This window comes from Salmo salar, chromosome 10 (assembly GCF_965601325.2).
Source record: "Salmo salar chromosome 10, fSalSal1, whole genome shotgun sequence".
NCBI lineage: Eukaryota > Metazoa > Chordata > Actinopteri > Salmoniformes > Salmonidae > Salmo > Salmo salar.
In genome coordinates, this window is record NC_138300.1 from 35780228 (window position 1) to 35804788 (window position 24561).

At 42.7% G+C, this 24561-nt stretch overlaps 1 protein-coding gene across 1 annotated transcript in view; it reads right to left on the bottom strand.

Moving 5' to 3' along the window:
- LOC106560299 (BMP/retinoic acid-inducible neural-specific protein 3) overlaps positions 1-24561 on the bottom strand; it is a 59301-nt gene that overhangs the window by 25615 nt on the left and 9125 nt on the right. Inside the window, exons 2-6 of the mRNA XM_014123052.3 lie at positions 18322-18775; positions 12218-12408; positions 10496-10692; positions 2786-2891; positions 269-505 (exon numbers count right to left, since the gene is read on the bottom strand). Coding sequence (XP_013978527.1) covers positions 269-505; positions 2786-2891; positions 10496-10692; positions 12218-12408; positions 18322-18533 — 943 coding nt within the window. The 5' untranslated portion in view covers positions 18534-18775. The remainder of the gene's footprint in view (positions 1-268; positions 506-2785; positions 2892-10495; positions 10693-12217; positions 12409-18321; positions 18776-24561) is intronic.

The window sequence follows — 24561 nt, forward strand, 5'->3', positions numbered from 1 at the left end:
CACCAGCAGAGTCTGAGATAGAACTTAAAAAAGTAGCTTGATTTAGCTTTCTTTATTGAGGAAGTACATATATTTCTCCATTGCCTGTAACACTGCCAATCTGCTACCAAGTCGGTTTTCTAGCCTTGGCCCAAGCATGATTTCTCATTATAATGAGATCTATAAGTTCAATACAAAACCAAGGATTTGTTCTATTTTTATCTCTAAGGCGTGTCTACTAGAAATGTAAAAATACATAAGAAAAGTTCTAGAGCCAATTTGTCCTCACCTGAATCCTCAAACTCCTTGTAGAGTGTCCCCCAGGTCTCAGTGATCCTCTGTAGACTGTCCTCCATGGCTTGGATGTCCATGTAGGGACAGTTGCATTCTGGGAACTTGGTGTCACACTTGCACCAGCAGTCATTGTCCTTACAGACGAAGCCCCCCTCCCCGTTACAGGCGATGTAGCTTAGAGCAGCCTGGACAAAACTGTCCCTCAGGTAGTCTGGCAGGATAACCTGCAGGCCTGTAAAACAACACAACACAGCCAAGATTTAGTACCACCATCAAAGTGTACAGTTATGGTACTGTATGAGAGGATAGCAATAAGTGATTTATAGTGGGTGAATCACAAGGCAGTTCAAGTGTAGTTGTTAGCCTTGGTACACTAACAATGTCAAATCAAATCAAATGTTATTGGTCACATACAGATGGTTAGTTGATCTTATTGCGAGTGTAGCGAAATGCTTATGCTTCTAGATCAGACAGTGCAGCAGTATCTAACAGGTAATATCTAACAATTTCACAACAAAACCTAATATCTAACATATTCCACAACAAAACATAATACACACAATCTAGTAAAGGGATGGGATAAGAATATATAAGTATAAAATATATGGATGAGCAGTGACAGAGCAGCTAAGATGCAATAGATAGTAAAGAATAGATAGTGAAGGATAAAGTATACATTATATACATATGAGATGTCACACCCTGGCCATAGAGAGGGTTTTATTCTCTATTTTGGTTAGGCCAGGGTCTGACTAGGGTGGGCATTCTATGTTCCTTTTTCTATGTTTTGGTATTTCTTTGTTTTGGCCGGGTATGGTTCTCAATCAGGGACAGCTGTCTATCGTTGTCTCTGATTGGGAACCATACTTAGGTAGCCTTTTCCCACAGGGTTGGTGTGGGTAGTTAATTTCTGTTTAGTGTTTTGCACCTTACGGAACTGTTTCACTATTCTCTTTGTTATTTTTGTTTTAGTGTTCAATTATTAAAATAATCATGAACACTTACCACGCTGAGCTTTGGTCTACTCCTTCTTCCACAGAAGACTGTTACATGAGATGAGTAATGCGAGATATGTAAACATTCTTAAAGTGGCATTATTAAAGTGACTAGTGTTCCATTTATTAAAGTGGCCAATGATATCAAGTCTGTAGGTAGGCGGCAGCCTCTCTGTGCTGGTGGTGGCTGTTTAACAATCTGATGGCCTTGAGAAAGAAGCTGTTTTTCAATCTCTCTGTCCCAGCTTTGATGCATCTGTTCTGACCTCGCCTTCTGGATGGAAGCGGGGTAAACAGGTAGTGGCTCGAGTGGTTATTGTCCTTGATTATCTTTTTTGCCTTCCTGTGACATCGGGTGTTGTAGGTGTCCTGGAGGGCAGGTAGTCTGCACCCGGTGATGCATTGTGCAGACCACACCACCCTCTGGAGAGCCTTGTGGTTGTGGGCGATGCAGTTACCAACTGGATGCTCTCAATTGTGCACCTGTAAAGGTTAGTGAGGGTTTTTGGTGACAAGCCAAATTTTTTCAGCCTCCTGAGGTTGAATAGGCGATGTTGTGCATTCTTCACCACACTGTCTGTGTGCGTGGACCATTTCAGTTTGTTGGTGATATGTACACCGAGGAACTTAAAACTTTCCACCTCCTCCACTGCTGTCCCTTTGATGTGGAAAAGGGGGTACTCCCTTTGCTGTTTCCTGAAGTCCACGATCATCTCTTTTACTTTTGCTGACATTGAGTGACATGTTATTTTCCTGACACCAGACTCCAAGGGCCCTCACCTCCTCCCTGTAGGCTGTCTCGTCGTTGTTGGTAATCAAGCCTTCTACTGTGGTGTCGTCTGCAAACTTGATGATTGAGTTGGAGGCGTGCATGGCCACACAGTCGTGGGTGAACAGGGAGTACAGGAGGGGGCTGAGAACGCACCATTGTGGGGCCCCAGTGTTGAGGATCAGAGGGGTGGAGATGTTGTTTCCTACCTTCACCACCTGGGGTCGGCCCGTCAGGAAGTCCAGGACCCAGTTGCACAGGACGGGGTCGAGACCCCGAGTCTCAAGCTTAATGATGAGTTTGGAGGGTACTATGGTATTGAATGCTGAGCTGTAGTCAATGAACAGCATTCTTACATATGTATTCCTCTTATCCAGATGGGATAGGGCAGTGTGCAGTGTGATGGCGATTGCATCGTCTGTGGAACTATTGGGGCGGTAAGCAAATTGAAGTGGGTCTAGGGTGATATGATCCTTGACTGACTCTCAATGTAAGAGCAGAACAATGATGGTCCAAACTGTATTTTATTCTCTACAAGCATTGTCATGGAATGTGTGGATCTCTTTGAAGATGCTATTGTATGGGAATGTTTGATAGGGAGTGCTAAAAACCTTAAAAATATTTAACGTTCTTATTTCTTTGTAACATTGTGTGATAATGCTGTGCAGGATTTGCATAACAGGAACACGTAATCAAAGGTCTGACATTAAAATGCAATATACGTGGTATGAATCAAAAAGAAACAAACCTTGCAAGTGGACTTTGTTTTCCGGACTCTGAACCAGAACAGAGCTGACAGAATCAAGGTTGTCATAGTTACTGCATCCGAGAGGGCCTGTCCGGGTCTCTGTTACCTGGGCAACAACAAACACACAATGCTTTGAATACACATTCCTTTTAACATCAGAGCAACGTAAGAATGACAAAAATATATTTATGCATCATGCATTTCCTTTGAATTGACATCCTGGCAATCTTACACCCACTCTTTCCCTGGATTCATGTGCATGCTTTTCCGTACGATGATTGATATTAGTATACGTACATTAACTATTCCAAATTGAAAAAATATAAAAATACTACTACTTCTACAGTACTTCTGTATGAGACACATAATGCCAAAAGAAACACTTCTGAGAGTGGCTGCTCTCTGCTGGGGAAAAGCAATGAAGTGGTGGGCATGTGTGTTCCCTGGTGAGATGAGTGTTCAACCATGGGTTCCTGCTTCTTGTGCTCTATGAGTCAGAGCTGAGCTCCTATTATATACATTACACAGGCCCTTTAATGACCATCACCCACAGCTCTGAGTAGATAATGAAGCACGGCTAGCAGAGAGACGCAGAACATTGCAGTGGTAGAGCATATGTACAGTACGCCCTCTCCTCTGCTCTGCTCTCTCTCTCCTTCCTTCCACCCACATACAACACTTAAAGGTCCAATGCAGTCATTTTATCTCAATATGAAATCATTTCTGAGTAATAATTAAGTTAGTTTGATTGTTTTCAATTAAAATTGTAAAGAAATATACAAAAATATATTCTTAGCAAAGAGCAATTTCTCAAGCAAGAATTTTGCTAGGACTGTCTGGAAGTGGTCTGAGTAGGGGAGGGAAAAACAGAAAACTAGCTGTTATTGGCAGAGAGGTTTGTAACTTTCTTTCTTATTGGTCTATTAAGTTATTTACCGCCTGGTGATGTTACCAGGAAGCCAAACCTCCATCCCACCAAAAGAGGCTGAAATTGCAAGCGCTTTTCAAAAGCTCATACACTAAAAGGGCACTATCATCATTTTCCACGATTTCACAGTATTATTCCAACCTCATAATGTGGAAATATATATAAAACACAGGCAATTCATGTTTTTTACTGCACTGGGTCTTTAATTGATTACATACATTCCTTTGTTACAGGTATTCTTATGCACCCACAGTGAAAATGGCAGCGGTGTTGTTCTTATTCTCTCCCACTCAAAAAAAAGAGAAACATCAGAGTGGTGTTGAAGGAGAGCTTCTAACAACTCAGCCATGACAGGTCTTTTCTGTCGTATTGACTGAGACATCTCTCCTGACCTTTCCCTGGCAAACCGTCTCTGCCAGACCTCATCATTCTTTCCATTCTCCCTCGCTAGCAACATGAAATCTCTTTCCAGTCCTCTTCTGTTGATAGAAAGCTCCTAATTGATTGCCATTTTTCTCTCTTTGTAGGAGAGGGACAGTGTCGTCAGCCCAGAGACGTGCCCAGGTCTAGCCTGTCACAGGACAGTTGGTGGGGGATAGACGGCTAGGAAACAAGGGTCAGTCCATCAGTTACACAATCAAACACAGTCTCAAAGTGCTGACAGAGGGAAAGACTAAAGAGAGACCTGAAGCTAATGCTGTGTAGGGGGAAACTTCTGGAGCTTTTCAATCAAACCCTGAACCAGCAAAATCTGGGTGTCTGGGAAAATGAATAGAATGTGTAAATCAGAGAGAGGGGAGACCATCTGTGTGCAATGATTTTGACATTATTATTAACAGCACATTGTAAATCACAAATTTCCTTGATATGGGATTATACTGCTGATAAGACTGTGAGGAAATGAGGAACAATGCAGAGTTTTGAGACACTTGAATATTGAATCTATACAGAGCATTATTTGATATGCCATATGATAGCCCATATGGCACAACATTGACTGATGAGCACGGCATTCAATTTCCTCTATGGATAGCAGCTGCTTTTCATTGCAGATATATTCTGGTATATTACTAAATGCTTAATGGCACATTATTGGCCACCTGTATCTCTATGCTGCTGCTGCTGGAGGATTTTCACATGGAGCACAGAGAGAGACTGTGTTCTAGTAGTCTCAGCTAAACTTATTTTCCTTCTTCTCTGCTTCTGCTTTTCTTCATGACCACTAGGGTGAAAGGATTGATATACAGGTGTACTATCTTAATTTGATCACTGTTGTCGCAGAGAAATGCTAATTATCATTTCCACTTTTAATATGTCAGACATGATTTATCATAACTAAAAATGCATCAACCCTTCCCGAAAATGGCCACGAATTATAATGCACATGATAATTCACATTTCCGGTTGCTGCAGGATTCATTTCCAGCTGAGAAACTGGTCAAATTAAGATAGACATATTACTAGATGAAGAAAAGAGGAGGAAGAAAAGAGGAGGAAGAGATTAGCTAAAAGGCAGTTATTTAAATTATGTGGTAACTCAGTGGCAGTTACATTTGCCCAAGACTCACTGGCAAGTGAAGGGGCAGGACTTTAGACTGGAAATGAAAGGTACAGATTGTAGCTTTAAGACTGCTGGATACAGTGCCCCTTTGACAACACAGACAACAATCGATTGAGTACCGGGGTGGAAACGTAAAAAATGCAATGCTGCCATAATGGCAACATAATGCAATACTGGGACTGTCTGAGTGGAAATAAATATGAATCCACACGGTGTTGTGGGAGCGCCACTGCTGAGAAACTTTCTCTCATTGTTCATCATTCTGCAGACATACTGCCAACCATCGCATGGGTCAGGTGGGGATATCAACATCGATTTAGTTGGGGAAATTGTCAAATCATAACAAAAATGATCCCTGCCGCTCTGGTAACAGCTTGAGTCATTACTCATTATAGCAACAACCTTCTCTGAACAGAGGTAGAGAGGTAGCAGGCTGCACCGTGACCTCTTTAAGAGGGAGAAGATTTCCACAGCAAACCCCCAGCACACCAGAGCACTAACAGGCTTTTCCTCTGAAATGAGCTCCCAAATTTTCCCTCCATAAGGCCACAAGGGGGGGGGGGGGGGGGGGGCAGCCTCACCTGCTATCCTCCTACCTTCCCCTGTCCAATTCACATTCACATGGTGGAGCGGTTGGTTGTGTCTGTCCCGGCGTCACGGGGGTTGACGCCCTGTGGAAATGATGCGTGTGCTGAAGAATCCCTCCGCCGCCTCCCTCCCTCTCAGTGATTCACTCTGCTTCACTGATGAGCTGCTCAACCTCTCTGCCTCTCTGCTCTCACCTGTCACTCTCAACACATCTCTGCCTTTGAACCATTAAAGTTGGCGCTCACACACATACCCACACTTACACACATACACACACACACACACACACACTACAAAAGTGACTCCCAACAGAACAGACAAAGCAGCGCGTCTCGCTTTCTGAGTAGTGACTAGATACCTCTGCTGTGATAGAAATGTCCGACCTCCCACACACCCTTGTGGTTCAGGGAGTACAGAGCTTTGATAGCTGTTATTCATAGTTTGCTCTGGCAAATTCAGAGAGGCCGGATGCCACACACAGATGTGACTGTCACTATATAGCAGCATGAAGGATCTGAAAGGTTCACGTTTGCTATTTTCAAAAGGGGTGTGTGCACATCCAACAACTTTACAGGTGCAGGGTTAAAAAAATGGCATAATAAAGAAACATAAATATTTGCACACTTTAGTTCAGCCTGATAAAATCCATCCTGTCGAAATGTTGCACTAACAGAGTGGAGGTATTTATATCCCTTTCCTTATTCACACAACATTGCAGTAACCTACTGGTACAGTGAGGGAAAAAACCATTTGATCCCCTGCTGATTTTGTACGTTTGCCCACTGACAAAGAAATGATCAGCCTATCATTTTAATGGTAGGTTTATTGGAACAGTGAGAGACAGAATAACAACAAAATAAATCCAGAAAAACACATGTCAAAAATGTAATAAATTGATTTGCATTTTAATGAGGGAAATAAGTACTTGACCCCCTCTCAATCAGAAAGATTTCTGGCTCCCAGGTGTCTTTTATACAGGTAACGAGCTGAGATTAGGAGCACACTCTTTACCTGTCTGGTCTAGGGGGCAGTATTTTCACGGCCGGATGAAAAATGTACCCAATTTAAACAGGTTACTACTCTGGCGCAGAAACTAGAATATGCATATTATTAGTAGATTTGGATAGAAAACCCTCTGAAGTTTCTAAAACTATTTGAATGGTGTCTGTGAGTATAACAGAACTCATACGGCAGTCAAAAACCTGCGAAAATTCCAAGCAGGACGTGGAAAGTCTGAGAATTGTAGTTCTTCTTTTGATTCTCTATCGAAGCTACAGTGTCTGTGGGGGACGTTGCACTTCCTAAGGCTTCCATTGGCTGTCTAAAGCCTTCAGAAAGTGATTTGAGCATTTTGCTGTCACTGGGCAGATAATAGGAGCTCAGTTACTGAGTGGTCTGCCTGGCAGCAAAGGGATTGGATATGCTCGGTCCTGCGAGCGCGCCCCTCCTTCTTTTTCTTCTTGAATGAATATGCTATTGTCCGGTTGGAATATTATCGCAAATCTACGTTAAAAATACCATAAAGATTGATTTTAAACAGCGTTTGACATGCTTCTAAGTACGGCAATGGAACATTTTGACTTTTCGTCTCTCGTTCCGCACACTCGCGTGTTATGCCTTTGGATAAGTGATCTGTACACACGAACAAAACGGAGGTATTTGTACATAAATATGGATTATTTCGAACAAAAACAACATTTCTTGTGGAAGTAGCAGTCCTGGGAGTGCGTTCTGACGAAGATCAGCAAAGGTAAGAGCATATTTCTAATACTAGTTCTGAGTTTAGGTTGCCTTGGACTTGGTGGGTGTCTGAATAGCTCACCGTGATGGCTGAGCTATGTACTCAGAATATTGAAAAATGTGCTTTCTCCATAAAGCTATTTTAAAATCTGACACAGCGGTTGCATCCAATCTATAATTCTTTAAATAATTGTTATGTATTTTGTCAACGTTTATGATGAGTATTTTTGTAAATTGATGTGCACATTCACCGGAGGTTTTGGTGGGAATACATTTTCTGAACATCACACGCCAATGTAAAATGCTGTTTTCGGATATAAATATGAACTTTATCGAACAAAACATACATGTATTGTGTAACATAATGTCCTAGGAGTGTCATCTGATGAAGATCGCCAAAGGGTAGTGCTTCATTTAGCTGTGTTTGGGGTTTTATTGACACATGTCCTTGCTTGGAAAATGGCTGTGTGATTACTTTTGTCTATGTACTCTCCTAACATAATCTAATTACATTTTTACATTTACATTTAAGTCATTTAGCAGACGCTCTTATCCAGAGCGACTTACAAATTGGTGCATTCACCTTATGATATCCAGTGGAACAACCACTTTACAATAGTGCATCTAAATCTTTTAAGGGGGGGGGGGGGGTTAGAAGGATTACTTTATCCTATCCTAGGTATTCCTTAAAGAGGTGGGGTTTCAGGTGTCTCCGGAAGGTGGTGATTGACTCCGCTGTCCTGGCGTCGTGAGGGAGCTTGTTCCACCATTGGGGTGCCAGAGCAGCGAACAGTTTTGACTGGGCTGAGCGGGAACTGTGCTTCCTCAGAGGTAGGGGGGCCAGCAGGCCAGAGGTGGATGAACGCAGTGCCCTTGTTTGGGTGTAGCGGATGCGGATGCGAGCTTCAACTGGAAGCCAGTGGAGAGAGCGGAGGAGCGGGGTGACGTGAGAGAACTTGGGAAGGTTGAACACCAGACGGGCTGCGGCCATTACACTAATGTTTTGCTTTCGGTGTAAAGCCTTTTTGAAATCGGACAATGTGGTTAGATTAACGAGAAGTTTATCTTTAAAATGGTGTAAAATAGTTGTATGTTTGAGAAAGTTGAATTATGACATTTTGTTGTTTTTCAATTTGCCGCCCTGATATTTCACTGGCTGTGTTCCCAACGCTAGCGTCCCAGAAGTTAAAGGGAGTGCTCCTAATCTCAGCTTGTTACCTGTATAAAAGACACCTGTCCACAGAAGCAATCAATCAATCAGATTGCAAACTCTCCACCATGGCCAAAACCAAAGAGCTCTCCAAGGATGTCAGGGACAAGATTGCAGACCTACACAAGGCTGGAATGAGCTACAAGACCATCGCCAAGCAGCTTGGTGAGAAGGTGACAACAGTTGGTGCGATTATTCGCAAATGGAAGAAACACAAAAGAACTGTCAATCTCCCTCGGCCTGGGGCTCCATGCAAGATCTCACCTCGTGGAGTTGCAATGATCATGAGAACGGTGAGGAATAAGCTCAGAACTACACGGGAGGATCTTGTCAGTGATCTCAAGGCAGCTGGGACCATAGTCACCAAGAAAACAATTGGTAACACACTACGCTGTGAAGGACTGAAATCCTGCAGCGCCCGCAATGTCCCCCTGCTCAAGAAAGCACATATACATGCCCGTCTGAAGTTTGCCAATGAACATCTGAATGATTCAGAGGACAACTGGGTGAAAGTGTTGTGGTCAGATGAGACCAAAATGGAGCTCTTTGGCATCAACTCAACTCGCCGTGTTTGGAGGAGGAGGAATGCTGCCTATGACCCCAAGAACACCATCTCCACCGTCAAACATGGAGGTGGAAACATTATGCTTTGGGGGTGTTTTTCTGCTAAGGGGACAGGACAACTTCACTGCATCAAAGGGACGATGGACGGGGCCATGTACCATCAAATCTTGGGTGAGAACCTCCTTCCCTCAGCCAGGGCATTGAAAATGGGTCGTGGATGGGTATTCCAGCATGACAATGACCCAAAACACATGCCCGAGGCAACAAAGGAGTGGCTCAAGAAGAAGCACATTAAGGTCCTGGAGTGGCCTAGCCAGTCTCCAGACCTTAATCCCATAGAAAATCTGTGGAGGGAGCTGAAGGATCGAGTTGCCAAACGTCAGCCTCGAAACCTTAATGACTTGGAGAAGATCTGCAAAGAGGAGTGGGACAAAATCCCTCCTGAGATGTGTGCAAACCTGGTGGCCAACTACAAGAAACGTCTGACCTCTGTGATTGCCAACAAGGGTTTTGCCACCAAGTACTAAGTCATGTTTTGCAAAGGGGTCAAATACTTATTTCCCTCATTAAAATGCAAATAATTTTATAACATTTTTGACATGAGTTTTTCTGGATTTTGTTGTTGTTACTCTGTCTCTCACTGTTCAAATAAACCTACCATTCAAATTATAGACTGATCATTTCATTGTCAGTGGGCAAACGTACAACATCAGCAGGGGATCAAATACTTTTTTCCTTCACTGTATGTCCTGTATGTCACAACATTCATCCCAACAGCTACAGTACTCAGTTCAGATGAGGTATGTCAACGCCTGGCCCGGGAAATACCCCACCTACTGATCAACACTCCTGGCTCTTCACAACCTGACAAGCTGACACTTCTTACAAGGGGCATTCCAGGATCTCTAATCAGCTAACCAACTGTGCTGCTCCACTTGAACAAGTATGATTGCAGGAAGTTTCAAGTTTGATGGAAGGTCAGTGTGTGTACCTGTGTGTGTTTGTGCATGTGTGTATGTCTGTGGGTATGTGTGGGTGTGTGTTTGGGTGTTGGTTGTGTGTGTGTGTGTGTTTGTGTGCGTGTGTGTAGGGTGTGTGCTTGTGTGTGTTTGTGTGTACCTTAATGGCTGTGGATGCTATCTGGATGTGGTGCAGCTTGCGCAGGGTGCTCTCTCTGTCTATGAAGTAGGAGGCAGCCAGCTGGTGCAGAGCCTCCAGAGTTACGCTGGACGAGTTGCCAGAGCCAGAGTATTCGCTCACATCCGCCTTCTTACTCAGCTTTCTCTTGTCCACAAATATCGTTAAGGCCTCTTCCCCTGCAAACACAAAGATGGCGTTACGACAATGTTTGCCGATGCTGTTTAAACAGGCTTTTTTTTCAGCTGTTGGGAGAACGTTTGCTGGCTAACATGGTTTTAACAGTCTATACAAATGTCAGTTGACATTATTTAGATGGTCTCTGAACTACATAATCAACAGCTACCCCGTTTTAGTAGTATGGCAATCAATAGGAATAATACAGTGTATTATTCACTGCCAGGTATTATGACTATTAACCATGTGCTATTTGGGAGAATATGAACAAATATACATCCAGATTCAACCATAAAGGAGGGCATCATATCATATTATCAATGGTAATCTGTGTTTTGTGTTCTTCTTCCTCTGCTGCAGAAAAGTGCCCTTAAATCCCTATGTAATTTATTCATTTATTTCATGAAGTCCATGTGTTCCAGAACACGGACAGGCAATCCATTTATAACCCCATTCAGCAGCCAGCAGCACATCTCTGGCTCATGGCCAAGCAACAGCTCCTCATCTTCCTCTCCTCATACAGAGCTACTCTGGTTGTGTGCCAGAGCATGGAGGTTGCATCGCATCAGCCAGTGCAGCTGTGTGTGTGTGTGTGTGTGTGTGTGTGTGTGTGTGTGTGTGTGTGTGTGTGTGTGTGTGTGTGTGTGTGTGTGTGTGTGTGTGTGTGTGTGTGTGTGTGTGTGTGTGTGTGTGTGTGTGTGTGTGTGTGTGTGTGTGTGTGTGTGTGTGTGTGTGTGTGTGTGTGTGTGTGTGTGTGTGTGTGTGTGCGTGTGGCCACTCACAACTACGACCTTTCCAGGAGCCCGGCTGAGGTAATCGACAAGTGTTGCTTTCCAACAGGAAACCCATTCCCTTGGTTTCCCCGACATGCACAGGGCTTTGTAGCTGAAATAAGCTTCTCTCCTGTAAAGAGCAACCACCCTCATGGCGTTGTCCACATGACTATCAAAAGCACTGGGGAATGACTGTGTAGCTGAGGGTTATGCAGTACATGTCCGTGTAATGAGGTTTTTACATGGGCTTTCATTATGTAGATAAAAATCTATTCAAGAAAAGTATTCCACTGAATTCATATAGGCTGCTACTGTATACCAATATTGGCATAGAAGGCATGTACATGTCCTGCCCTCATTAGCTTTTTGGTGGTATTGGGACTTTACAAACACAGATAACTGACAGATTATTAGAATACCGTACCCCTCTTTCCTAACCATTAGGGGGATTCAAAAATATGTCCCTGTATCAGTGAATAGGGGTCAACTACTACTACCTACTCCAGGGGTAAGCAACCCTGTTCCTCGAGTGCTGCAGGTACTGTAGGATTTTGTTCCAGGTAGGCAGCACACCTGACCAACTGAGCTAATTGATCAGTTCAGTGATTGACTAAATTCCACAAACCTGGTCTTCCTGTGGCACTCCAGCACCAGGGTTGCCTACTCCTGACCTACTTCATCATTCTCACAGAATCCCCTGATCAAACACTATATAGGGAATAGTGTGCCATTTCAGACATAGTGGTGTGTTTACCTCCCAGCGTGGCCGACAGCAGGAAGTGTGTCCCATACTTCCTGATCAGGTTGTCAGTGATGAGTTGGGTGGTGGGTCTCCGACCCAGGAGACGGATGTTACGGATGAACTCTGGTGTCAGGGGCAACGGCGACTCCAGGAAGTCTCTCCTCTCCACAGCCAGGTTGTTTACCTTCCATCTCCCAAACTCTCTGGAAAGAAGAAGACATGGAGGAGAAGACTTTAAAATGTCCTTGAAACTGTTTGGTAAATAAGGCTCACTAATGATGTGATGGTATTAATGGTTTTCTGTCGGTCTGTCCTGTCTGTCTGCAGAAGGGTAGGGGAGAGGTGAGTCTACGGGGGCAGCTATCAACCGCAATGCCTCACTGCATCCTTAGCTTTAAGTTCTGATGGAGAGATGGGAGAGTGAGAGAGCAAAAGTGAGAGAGAGAGAGAGCGAGAGAGAGAGGGAGAGAGAGAGATGGACAGAGAGATCCAAAGCAGGTACCATTTGGAAGATGAATGTAGCTGGGGAGGAGAATGCTCCCAAAGCCTGCAGCTGACAGGTGCTCTCCTTAATAAACACATCATAATCAAAATGTGCAGTGACAGAGAAACCCATAGACATCGGCGGATCTCTGACACTCAATACAACTCATAATGAGGAAAGAAAGTAAAGTGACCGAAAGGAAAGGAAATGCTAGAGGCAGCTGTAAAGTTCTGATTTCTCATCAGCGTCTGTAGCTTTGACATCTTCTGTTTACATTTACAAACATTACTAAGTTATTCTGTATGCAGCCTTAAAGACGGGAGCATTGTTACCCCTTGAAAGACTTTGTTTGCGTTAATCCCCTGTGTTTAAATAATTACAGTATCTAAACACTGGTTCAGTTTTAATTGGCTCTGACAGGTTCAGATAATATTTCTGTGAGGGAGGTTGAAATTAACATGCTCTGTCTGTGTCAGTTAGCTGGAGGCTACAGTAGAAGCAATGTAATGTAGAAGAAATTATGTGCAATATTTTACATCCTGATGCTGAATATAGAAAGCCTTTCTTCTTGCCAGTTTTTTTCTCCTTTCTGCCCGTCTGCCCGTCTGTCCGTCTGTCTGTCTGTCTGTCTGTCTGTCTGTCTGTCTGTCTGTCTGTCTGTCTGTCTGCCTGCCTGCCTGCCTGCCTGCCTGCCTGCCTGCCTGTCTGTCGTTCTCTCTGTTTCTCTTTCTGTCTCCTATCGCTATATTTATTTCTCTCTTCTCCAACACACACACATACAAACACACACACACTCCCTAACAAACCTCACAGGTGCAAGTTATCACTAAATGATGCACTGCGCTGTGAATTGGATGCTTGTCTGCTGTAATCAGAATAGGTTCGCCAACCTGTGCTGTAGGTGATGGATGGAGGGGGCGTGGCCTTTTGATAGGAGATATATCACATTAAAGCAGGAGTAATGATGAAAAGCCTCTTTTTAAGGATCATATGGGGCAATGTGGAAAATTGTAAAATACTTTCATGTCTGCTCTCATACAGGTAATGAAAATATAGCAATTAGTTTAATTTGTGTGATGTTAGCATGCCTAATCCACTTATGGGAAAGCTTTCTCAAATCAATACATGAAACATACAGCTTAATGAATGTATGCACACCCACATACTTCTACTTTTAGACATGTCCCTTGAGTAATTTTTCGGTCAGTTACATCAAGCATAACCATTAATCCTGACCTCTTTTCACTCCATACATATAAATTATCTCTTCAACTGGGCCACCATAGCATTCCTCACCAGTTATATCTTGCTTTGCTATGTGAGAGCTGAGATTCGGCAGTTCGAAAGCATTGCATGTAAGAAGTGAGAAAGGAGCAAGAGAGGAGAGAGAGGAAATAGGAGAGAGAGAGAGAGGAGCGAGAGAGGAGAGTGAGAAAGGCGAGCGAGAGGAGAGTGAGAGGAGCGAGAAAGAGAGAAGAGCGAGGAGCAAGAGAGGAGGGAGAGAGGAGAGAGTAAGGGAACAGGTAAGGAAAGTGTAGCCTCAAAATCATTCTGTCATTGGTTTCTCCAGTTATCGTTGACTGTGATAAGCTGGACTTGTCTTATCTTAAACCCCCCATAGGGCTAATGGTACATCCAACAAGGAGTGGGATGAAATTAAATGGATTTTACCATGGAGCAGTTTTTGGGGTTCTGCGGTATTTCCTTAGACTACACCATGACGTTATTCTTCTTATCTGTCTCTCATCACTGTACTGTACGTCACAGGAGGTTGGTGGCAGCTTAATTGGGGAGGGCAGGCTCGTGGTAATGGCTGGAGCAGAATAAGTGGAACGTTATCAAATACAGCAAACACATGGTTTCCATGTGTCTGATGCCATTGAATTTGCTCCATTCCAGAATTATTATGAGCCGTCCTCCTCTCAGCAGCCTCCACTGTTGTACGTAGCTACCTTGGTTTCATTTGCGATATCATTCATTCATTTTCACACATCTCTCTTTTGGACTATTTCTCCTAGTGGAGATTTCAGAGAATTGGGATACATTGCTTTTCTCTGGGTATGAAATAAGAAGGCCACTGTAACACAGATCAAGGTCTTTTAAGGTTTCCAAAAGACATTCTCAAATTTGATGCATTGCAGCCGTACAGAAAGACGGCATTCATACTGTGAACTTCTCTATGCGATTTGGTGCCAACACTCACTTACGTTTCTCAAATGCAATATGTCAAAAAACACAAGAGCTACACAAGCGTAGCCTACAATTTCCTACACCCTGCTGTCTACGGGAACTGTCACTTGGCAATAGTTGCCTAGGACTGGTGGTGCAGCGGAACCCCATCTCTACACATGTTGACTGAGGGAAAAGCTGTTGCATTCGCCAAAACAATGAGTGATTCCCCAAACAGGAAAACAGCCTCCATTTCCTGTTGGAGGACCCATTAAAATTCTTTCAAATTCAATCAAGAAGAGAGGTGGAAAATTGAAAGAGGGATGAGATGGTGCAATTTCATTACTGCAATGATGGCATAGTAACACACAGCCACTGTAACTAGAAGCACCCACTTGCGGTAATTCATCTTCTCTCTGTCAGTGAAGATTATGAGAATATAGCAGAGATCCAAAACTCTGCAGAAGCAAATAATGTCACTTTCCATCTCCTCATGTCTGTTTTGCTGTGAAATGATGTGTTATGGGATAGGGAATAGATTGTCAGATATCAGAGGTAATTTTAAACAAACAAACTGTGTGGTGGACTGTTTGGCTATGCCGCTGTCACTGGGAATTGGCAACAGAGTGGACATATTGGATATATGCATGTGAGTACGCCACAATAACTTCTCATATTAACAGAGACAGAGACAATTAGTACCACCTGCATGCACTTTAATCCAAAATGGCCACCACACAATGCCACAGTAAAGCCAACGTTGTCTGGCAAAGCAATTCTACAGGATTATATTCTATGTGATAGCTTTTTATAGATAGTAGTTTTGCCACTGGGAACCATTGTTGATGTGTTGAGATCACCTGGGGAAGTTTGAGGGATGAGAACAGATATCAGTAACAATCTGTTTGACAACTAAAGGCACACTGGATTAATTTACCACCTTTCCTCCTACTGTAAAAACCTGCAGTATAGTTTCCTCCTGGGCACACACTGGTTGAATCAATGTTGTTTTCTTGTCATTTCAATGGAATTAGGTTGAACCAATGTGGAATAGACATTGAGTTGACATCTGTTCTCAGTAGGCTGTTGCCTTGTACCATTAAAGCTGTTGATTTTAAGGGAACATTGTATAACTTGATGCAGTCCTTATGTAAGATACTGATAAGAGACCAAAGTCTGTAACAGATACAATTACCTTGAATTATCCCTATATTACATTTACATTTACATTTAGTCATTTAGCAGACGCTCTTATCCAGAGCGACTTACAGTAGTGAGTGCATACATTTCATACATTTTTTTTTCTTCCCCCATAGAAATATAATCAAGTGATTATATGTCTATGATGTCCCAATTAGCAGTTGTCATCTCAGCACAAATTTTGTCTGGTCGATTAATACCAGTTAGCAATTTGCTATGTTTACATCCAATTGGCGATATTCTAAAATCTGCATTAAAAGAAATATGCAAATTTTCCCACCAGAGATAATATGTTTCCATCAAAATGACTTGTTGCCGATAAAAAGTTGTACATGATAACATCAATTACTTTTGCGTTGTTATATACCGATAAAAAACTAGACTGATTGTCTTATCACTAAACATTTTGCGTTATAAAGAATGTCCCCACTCTGGTATTTGCATGTGCGCTCTTGCCAACAGTTCGCAGACAGTGCGCAGATTCTGTCTGCGAGATTCCTATTACGGACAAAAGCAAGATTATTAAGCATCGAACATCATGTCAACAGAATAAGACCCTTGATATTTATTGGAAAGTTGCATCAAACCCGTCACCGTGCACTTTCACCACCCTGTGAAGTTCATCATAACTTATGTCGACTGTAGACTAATAAAATGCATGCTTTCCGGAGTCGTAGTGGTAGGACCACAAAACATATCACCATATCATTGCGTGTCTCCAAGTTTACTTCGATATGATGGTTATTATATAAATATTTGCGCATAATATTTGCGCATCATTAATTTTACAGACACAAAAAGATCCCACCCTATCAACCGTATTTTGTTTTGTAGACATTTAGAAGTTTTACCGACTGTTTCCATCAGGCCTGTCGTGACATGTACTTTACTTACATAAAAAGATTGGATGGAAACCTGGTTTATGAAAGAAAAAAAACACAGCCGACATAAAATACAGTGCTCAGCATTTCTACCAGCCAACGAAAGGGCTTTAATAATATTACTGTTAATCAAGAGTTGGTTGTAATCTAGCGCGCCTCAGACACAACCTTGCAGCTGACAGTAGACTCTCAGGGGATGGTGTGATAATGCAGAGTAATAACTATTAAGAGCCCACTAATCACTTGGCCACATGATAAGACTATTAATCTTACCGCCAATGAAGCTCAGTCCCGAGAGCTGTGATGGGCCTGCACTAGCCAGAGGAGAAATATTAAAACGCTTTAACGCGGGAAGCAGGTCACCATAGCCCATAAAACACCCAGCGCAAATCCATAGATGTCAGAGTCCCGTCTGCGGTTTCCCGGTCCGTGTTCAATACCTTTCCAACTCACGACGGACAGGATATATGACACACTTTCCACTAATTTTATATCACGAGCCAATATGTGAAAATGTGTTAAACGTTATGACAAATCATACGTTTTTCCCCCTACACTACAGTAATCAATATATTTTTCCTGAACAGATATCAGAATATGCATATGGCCATGTGCTTGTAATTACCTTGATACACTCAAATCATATAACTGTACTATTTACCCACAATGGCTATATTATGTAGGTGCCTAGGTGCATACTGTAGATACAAAACAGCTACAATAGTAGATTGATTTTGATTAGTTGATTAGTAGATTGATTGATTAAGAAATAACCACAATAGCTACACAAGTAGGTGCCAAACTTAAACATTTAAGTTTTCCCCTCCTTTTCTCCTTGAAAGCCATTTATTTACTTAACCTTAGTTGACTTAATTGCAGTTCCTTTAATTCAATACGTTTCCACTACTAGACTATCCTAGATGGGGTGAGAACTTTCCACATCTCTTTTCAAGGCTTTCCTTCCAGTGGTATTTACTTCACGACTTTAAATGACACTGAACGTGCTTTAGCAATTTGATATTGGATATAACATTCAGCCTGCTTTGGTGTACTAACACGTTGGTAGGTAGTCTAATCTGTCCATCTGTCTATTGATTCTCCCTATACCTAATCTAGACTACCTGTGGTCTGACTCTCCTATATATCTCTGAAGAGAACACTGCTATGAGACTCACCTGTTTACCTGTAAACCGCCCCTACGTCAGAGTTACCTAAACTTAGTCCTCGAGACCCCTTGGTTTTTGCCCTAGCACTACACAGCTGATTCAAATAATCAACTAATCATCAAGCTTGGATCATTTGAATAGGCTGTGTAGTGTTAGGGCCTGAGGACTGAGTTTGGGAAACACTGCCCCATGTACAAGCCCTGCTATACAACTCACCGGTATATCTTGTAGCGGGTGGAGAAGCCCTGCCGGTTCCTCTCAACGAAGTCTGTGTACTCCTGGGAGTGGTGGAAGGGGCCCTTGTCGGACAGGAGCCAGTCCAGGGGCCCTCCGGGGCGGTTGTGGGGCAAGCTGGTCGACATAGGGGCCCCGGCCCAGAGCCAGACCCAGCAGTGCAGGCTGACACTGAGGAAGCCCCATAGAGCCATCAGAGATTGAGGGAGCGAGGGAGGGAGGGAGTGAGGGAGGGGTGGAGGGAGGTAGGGGTGGAGGGAGGGAGGGAGGGGTGTGGGGAGGGATTGAGGGAGGGATTGAGGGAGAGAGGGGTGGGTGGAGGGAGGGGGGAGTGGTGGAGGAATGGGATCAGTAGTGGAAGGGGTTCCTACACTTGAGCTCACTCCTCCTCTGGGATGACCGGGGAATCTGCATTCCCTCACATCCACTGTAGCACCTGGGAGAGAAAGACATAAATAATTGTCACTTGAGAATGTACTGTTCTTATAATCATCAGGCACCTTCATCTTTTAAGAGATCCCATACTGACAAGTAAAAAATGCCTTTGTATTTTACACGTCAAACAATCAGAACTCTGATCTCTTTAGCTCTTATGGAGTAAGTCACTAGTCATCTGTTTTGAGACTACACTTCTATTCCACCTCTAGTCCGAGCCTCCCATTGCTCAACATCTCCCTCCTAAGGGTTGTCAATCTCTCCCCTGCAGCTGGGACCAAACCAGATGCTTGGTTTAAAAAAAATCCCATTACTGTATTCTGATGACAATCTGTCAAGTGAACTCAGCCATGTGACCATGTGTGTGGGAGGGTTTCAGAAATCATTATTCAAAACAATACCGCAAGACGCCGGGGGGTAGACGTGAGGGCAGGTGCTAGGAGATGTGTGACAGAGAGTGAGAGAGTGGGAGAAAGAGAGAGATGGAGAGAGAAAGATAGAGAGAGCGCGAGAGAGAGTGTGGGAGAAATAAAGAGAGATGGAGAGAGAGAGACAGAGAGAGAAAGGGAGAGGGTGAGGTAGTCTGAGAGAGAAAGGAAGAAAGAGAGAAACAGAGGCATAGAGAGTGTGGAAAAGAGGCAGATAGAGAGAGCGACAGCGAGAAAGAAAGGGAAAGGGTGAGGTAGTTTGAGAGTTAAAGGAAAAGAGAGCGAGACAGAGGTTAATGACTGATGTTTGACCCCACAGAGAGAGAATATGGACTGCCATGAATAAATGTGCTGGTGGTTTTATTAGATGAGTCACTGTCATTCACTCTGTATGCCACTCAAAAGCCTTGCCCTTTCTGACCCTCTCTGTGTGTGTGTGTGTGTGTGTGTGTGTGTGTGTGTGTGTGTGTGTGTGTGTGTGTGTGTGTGTGTGTGTGTGTGTGTGTGTGTGTTTGTATGGCCATAATGAACTGCAGACTGGGTGTTAATTCACAGATAAGTGGATATCCCTCACTGATGCAAACACAGGCTTTATCTGGTTCACAATGCTTTTTCCTGTGATTACACCAGATTCAAATGCTCTGGTTTTGCTGCATGACATTTAATTCCTCAGTGCAGACATCCGTGCATGGCCATGCATATTGATGAGGTGTGTGTTTGTGGGCTTGTTTGCATGAGTGCGTGCATGTGTGTCTATGTGTGTGTGTGTGTGTGTGTGTGTGTGTGTGTGTGTGTGTGTGTGTGTGTGTGTGTGTGTGTGTGTGTGTGTGTGTGTGTGTGTGTGTGTGTGTTGGGCGGGGGGGTTTGGATCTGAGTACACAGCAGGAAGCAAACAATGGAGCGCAGTTCATTTCACAACAGTGGTGTTCCACATAGTGAGATGGTGAGGGAGGTAGGGGGGCTACGAAACTATCCAACCATGGCAATCCTCAGTAATTCCCTTTTAACTTTGTTTTTGTTGCTGTTGTTAATGTTAAACAGTGAGATCGTTTTCCAGCTATAACAATTTTCATTTTGTGGTGTTGTATCAACTCCATTTTCAGGCAACAACTACACTATCTACTGGACCTCTCGGCAGCACATAGGCCTAGGGTTTACATGAGTTTTTGTAAACATGGTTTAAAAGTGACCTTGGCTTGCAGCGAGGGGACTGTCTATCCTGTTAATATCAGAATAGAGGACAGGGGTCATGTTTAAAGACACTTTAATCCTATCACCCCACAGGCATGGGGCCAAACAAACGCTAATGCAGGAAGGAACATTCTCTCCCTCTCTCTCTCATTCTCTTTCTTCTCTCTCCCTCTCTCTGTTTACCCTCTCCTCCTTCCCATTCTCTTTCTCTATTCTCTCTACCTGCTTAATGTAAAAGTCCAATAAATAAAAATATATATCTGTCTACAGATTCAGACATCACCAGCTCTATAATCACATTATCAGACACAACACGTCTAACCAGACTGTTGTTATAATCTGTCTGAATCATATCAGGTGCACACCATTCCCACTTGAGAAGGGCATTACTGGATCACATTTGTGCATATGTGAAAACACAAACTTTACATTTTCATCAAATGTCATTAAATCGCCTTTCTTTGAGACGCGAGCAAAGCTGTGCATGAATATAACATATAGATTGCCGTGGCCTAGGCTGTGGTTTTGAAGTGAAAGGCGCGTTCAATATTACCAGCAGTAGGAGAGAGAACAAGGGCTCTTGTGGCTCAACTGAAATATGATTGTACACATTGTGGGCCATCTTTAACCCAGGTCGGTGTGAAGCCACCACACAAAGGCCAGTGATGGGGGTGTGTGTATGTTAGGCAAGAGACAGGGGGACCGGGGGACGTGTCCTCTGGGTGAAAAGAGTGCAATTGATGGAAGAAAAGGTACAGAAGAAAGGCTATACAATACATAATGAGCCGTGTAGGTCTTTCAGAGCAGAGAAAGGAATGTAGAATACCTCTCCAATAGTAGATGGAAAGAAAATATACAGATAATGAGAGTAATCATTTTACACTGTATTATAAGAAGGGCATTACTGGATCACATTTGTGCATATGTGAAAACACAAACTTTACATTTTCATCAAATGTCATTAAATCGCCTTTCTTTGAGACGCGAGCAAAGCTGTGCATGAATATAACATATAGATTGCCGTGGCCTATTATTCTACATTGTAGAATAATAGTGAAGACAGCAAAACTATGAAATAACACATATGGAATCATGTAGTAACCAAAAAAGGGTTAAACAAATTCTTCAAAGTAGCCACCCTTTGCCTTGATGACAGGTTTGCACAATCTTGGCATTCTCTCAACCAGCTTCATGAGCTCGTCACCTGGAATGCATTTCAATTAACAGGTGTGCCTTGTTAAAAGTTCATTTGTGGAATTTATTTCCTTCTTAATGCGTTTGAGCCAGTCAATAGTGTTGTGACAAGGTAGGGGTGGTATACAGAACATAGCCCTATTTGGTAAAAGACCAAGACCATATTATGGCAAGAACAGCTCAAATAAGCAAAGAGAAACGACAGTCCATCATTACTTGAAGACATGAAGGTCAGTCAATCCGGAAGACTTCAAGAACTTTGAAAGTTTCTTCAAGTGCAGTCGCAAAAACCATCAAGTCATGATGAAACTGGCTCTCATGAGGACCGCCGTAGAGGATAAGTTCATTAGAGTTACCAGCATCAGAAATAGCATCCCAAAAAAAGGCTTCACAGAGTTCAAGTGGCAATCACATCTCATCAACTATTCAGAGGAGACTGCGTGAATCTGGCCTTCATGGTCAAATTGCTGCAAAGAAACCACTACTAAAGGACACCAATGAGAAGAAGAGACTTGCTTGGGCCAAGAAACACGAGCAATGGATATTAGACTGGTGGAAATCTGTCCTTTGGTCTTATGAGTCCAAATTTGAGGTGTGTGTCTTTGTGAGATGCAGAGTAGGTGAACGGATGATCTCTGCATGTGTGATTCCCACCATGAAGCATAGAGGAGGAGGTGTGATGGTGTAGGGGTGCTTTTCTGGTGACACTGTCAGTGATTTATTTAGAATTCTTGGCACATTTAACTGCCATGGCTACCACAGCATTCTGCAGTGATAGCACAAACCAGATGGGATGGTGCATCATTTGTTTTTCAACAGGACAATGACCCAACACACCTCCAGGTTGTGTAAGGGCTATTTGATCAAGAAGGAAAGTGATGGAGTGTTGCATCAGATGACCTGGCCACCACAATCACCCAACCTCAACCCAATTGAGATGGTTTGGGATGAGTTGGGACTGCAGAGTGAAGGAAAAGCAGCCAACAAGTGCTCAGCATATGTGGGAACTCCTTCAAGACTGTTGGAAAAGCATTCCAGGTGAAGCTGGTTGAGAGAATGCCAAGAGTGTACAAAGCTGTCATCAAGGGAAAGGGTGGCTACTTCAAAGAATATCAAATAATAAATATATTTAGATTTGTTTAACACTTTTTTGGTTACTACATGATTCCTTATGTGTTATTTCATAGTGTTGTTGACGTCTTCACTATTATTCTACAATGTAGAAAACAGTAAAACTAAAGAAAAACCCTTGAATCAATAGGTATGTCCAAACTTTTGACTGGTACTGTACATCACAGAAGACTGAAATATAACAAAACTGTATGACATAGAAACACTGGATTTTTGTCGTGTTTAAAAAATAATATTTATTAATTATGAAATTATGAAGAAAAAAAACTTTCCACCAATGAGGCCAAAGAGGGAGGTTTTGGTCATTGACTGTAGGAAAGGTCTATATGTCACGTTCTGACCTGTAAAGGTATTATTTGTTAGTGTTTAGTTTGGTCAGGACGTGGCAGGGGGTATTTGTTTTATGTGGTTCAGGGTGGTTGTGTGTATGTGTCCATGTAGAGAGGGGTATTTGATTTATTAGTCCAGGGTTTTGGTTATTGTTCTGTTAGTTTATTTCTGTTCTGTCTAGTCATTTGTATTTCTGTTTAGTTAATTGGTGTTGGGGCCTTCAGTTGGAGGCAGCTGTCTACCATTGCCTCTGATTGAAGGTCCTATAATTAGGGGTGTGTTTGTATTGTGGTTTGTGGGTAGTTGTATTCTGTTTTGTGTTCTTCACCTGACAGAACTGTTTAATACTGAACCTTCTTCAGTATTAAAAAGATGAGTATACGACTCCGTTACACAATACCATGGTTATAAACATCACTTGATCCTTGACAAAATAAAAAAATGCATTAGCTTTCAACAATAAACAACTTTCCTTACACACAAATCCTTAACGTGGCCGACTTTAGGTTGTGCTCCACATCAATCTACAGTCTGTGACCGACCCGAAGCAGAATCACCTCAGCCTTGTCACCCGACACACCATTCATTATTCAAACTTTCTATCCAACAACATTTGTGATGGAACCCAACCTACAAGGTTTCCATAAGTGAATAAAAATACACAGATTGTAATCTGTCATTTATATTGCATCTATATGACAAGGTTTTGTTTATTTCACAAAGGGACCATTTCATTTTGGAACTGCAGATATTTTAGGCATTATGATCCAGAGGTAGTTTATACCAAATGGCAATTCAGATTAATAAAAGCCCATCTGCTTTAAACTCTGTACTGTTTTTACGGCCGGCATAATGGTTGGCTATATTCATTAAGCAACACCTAATATCAGCCATTCTAGATGAAGTGAGTGATCTGTCATAGATCCATAGGAAAAACCAACTTATCTTCAGTAGGTTACCAAAGAGGTCAGAGGTCATTGTGGAAGATTGTGGAATTCCTTTAAAGTCACCTATTCAGAAAACCTGACAAGACATGAATCCAGTCCTGGAATTACCAGTGCCTCATTCCTCACAGGCATGGTACTAGGTCTACAACAGGTGACTGTATAGACACAAGAGCAGGGGAACTCAACTCTTACACTATGAGGTCCGGAGCCTGCTGGTTTTCTGTTCTACCTGATAATTACACACACCTGGTGTCCCAGGTCTAAATCAGACCCTGATTAAAGTGGAACAATGAAAAAATACACTGTAACTGGCTTCGACGTCCAGAGTTGAGTTTGAGGGCACTAGAGCGTACATAAAGGAAAGAGAAAATGTGACCTCTTTTAGAAATGTTCTGAGATTATGTCAATGAATGGAATTATTAATAATCAATATTGATTATTTAGCGAAGATTTAGGGCAATCATCTCAATGTAACATCTAAATTGGTCAAAGAGCTATAGAACCAACCATCCTGGCCCCTTTTCAAGGCTTACAGCACTATGTACTAGCAAGCTATGCTGCATGCA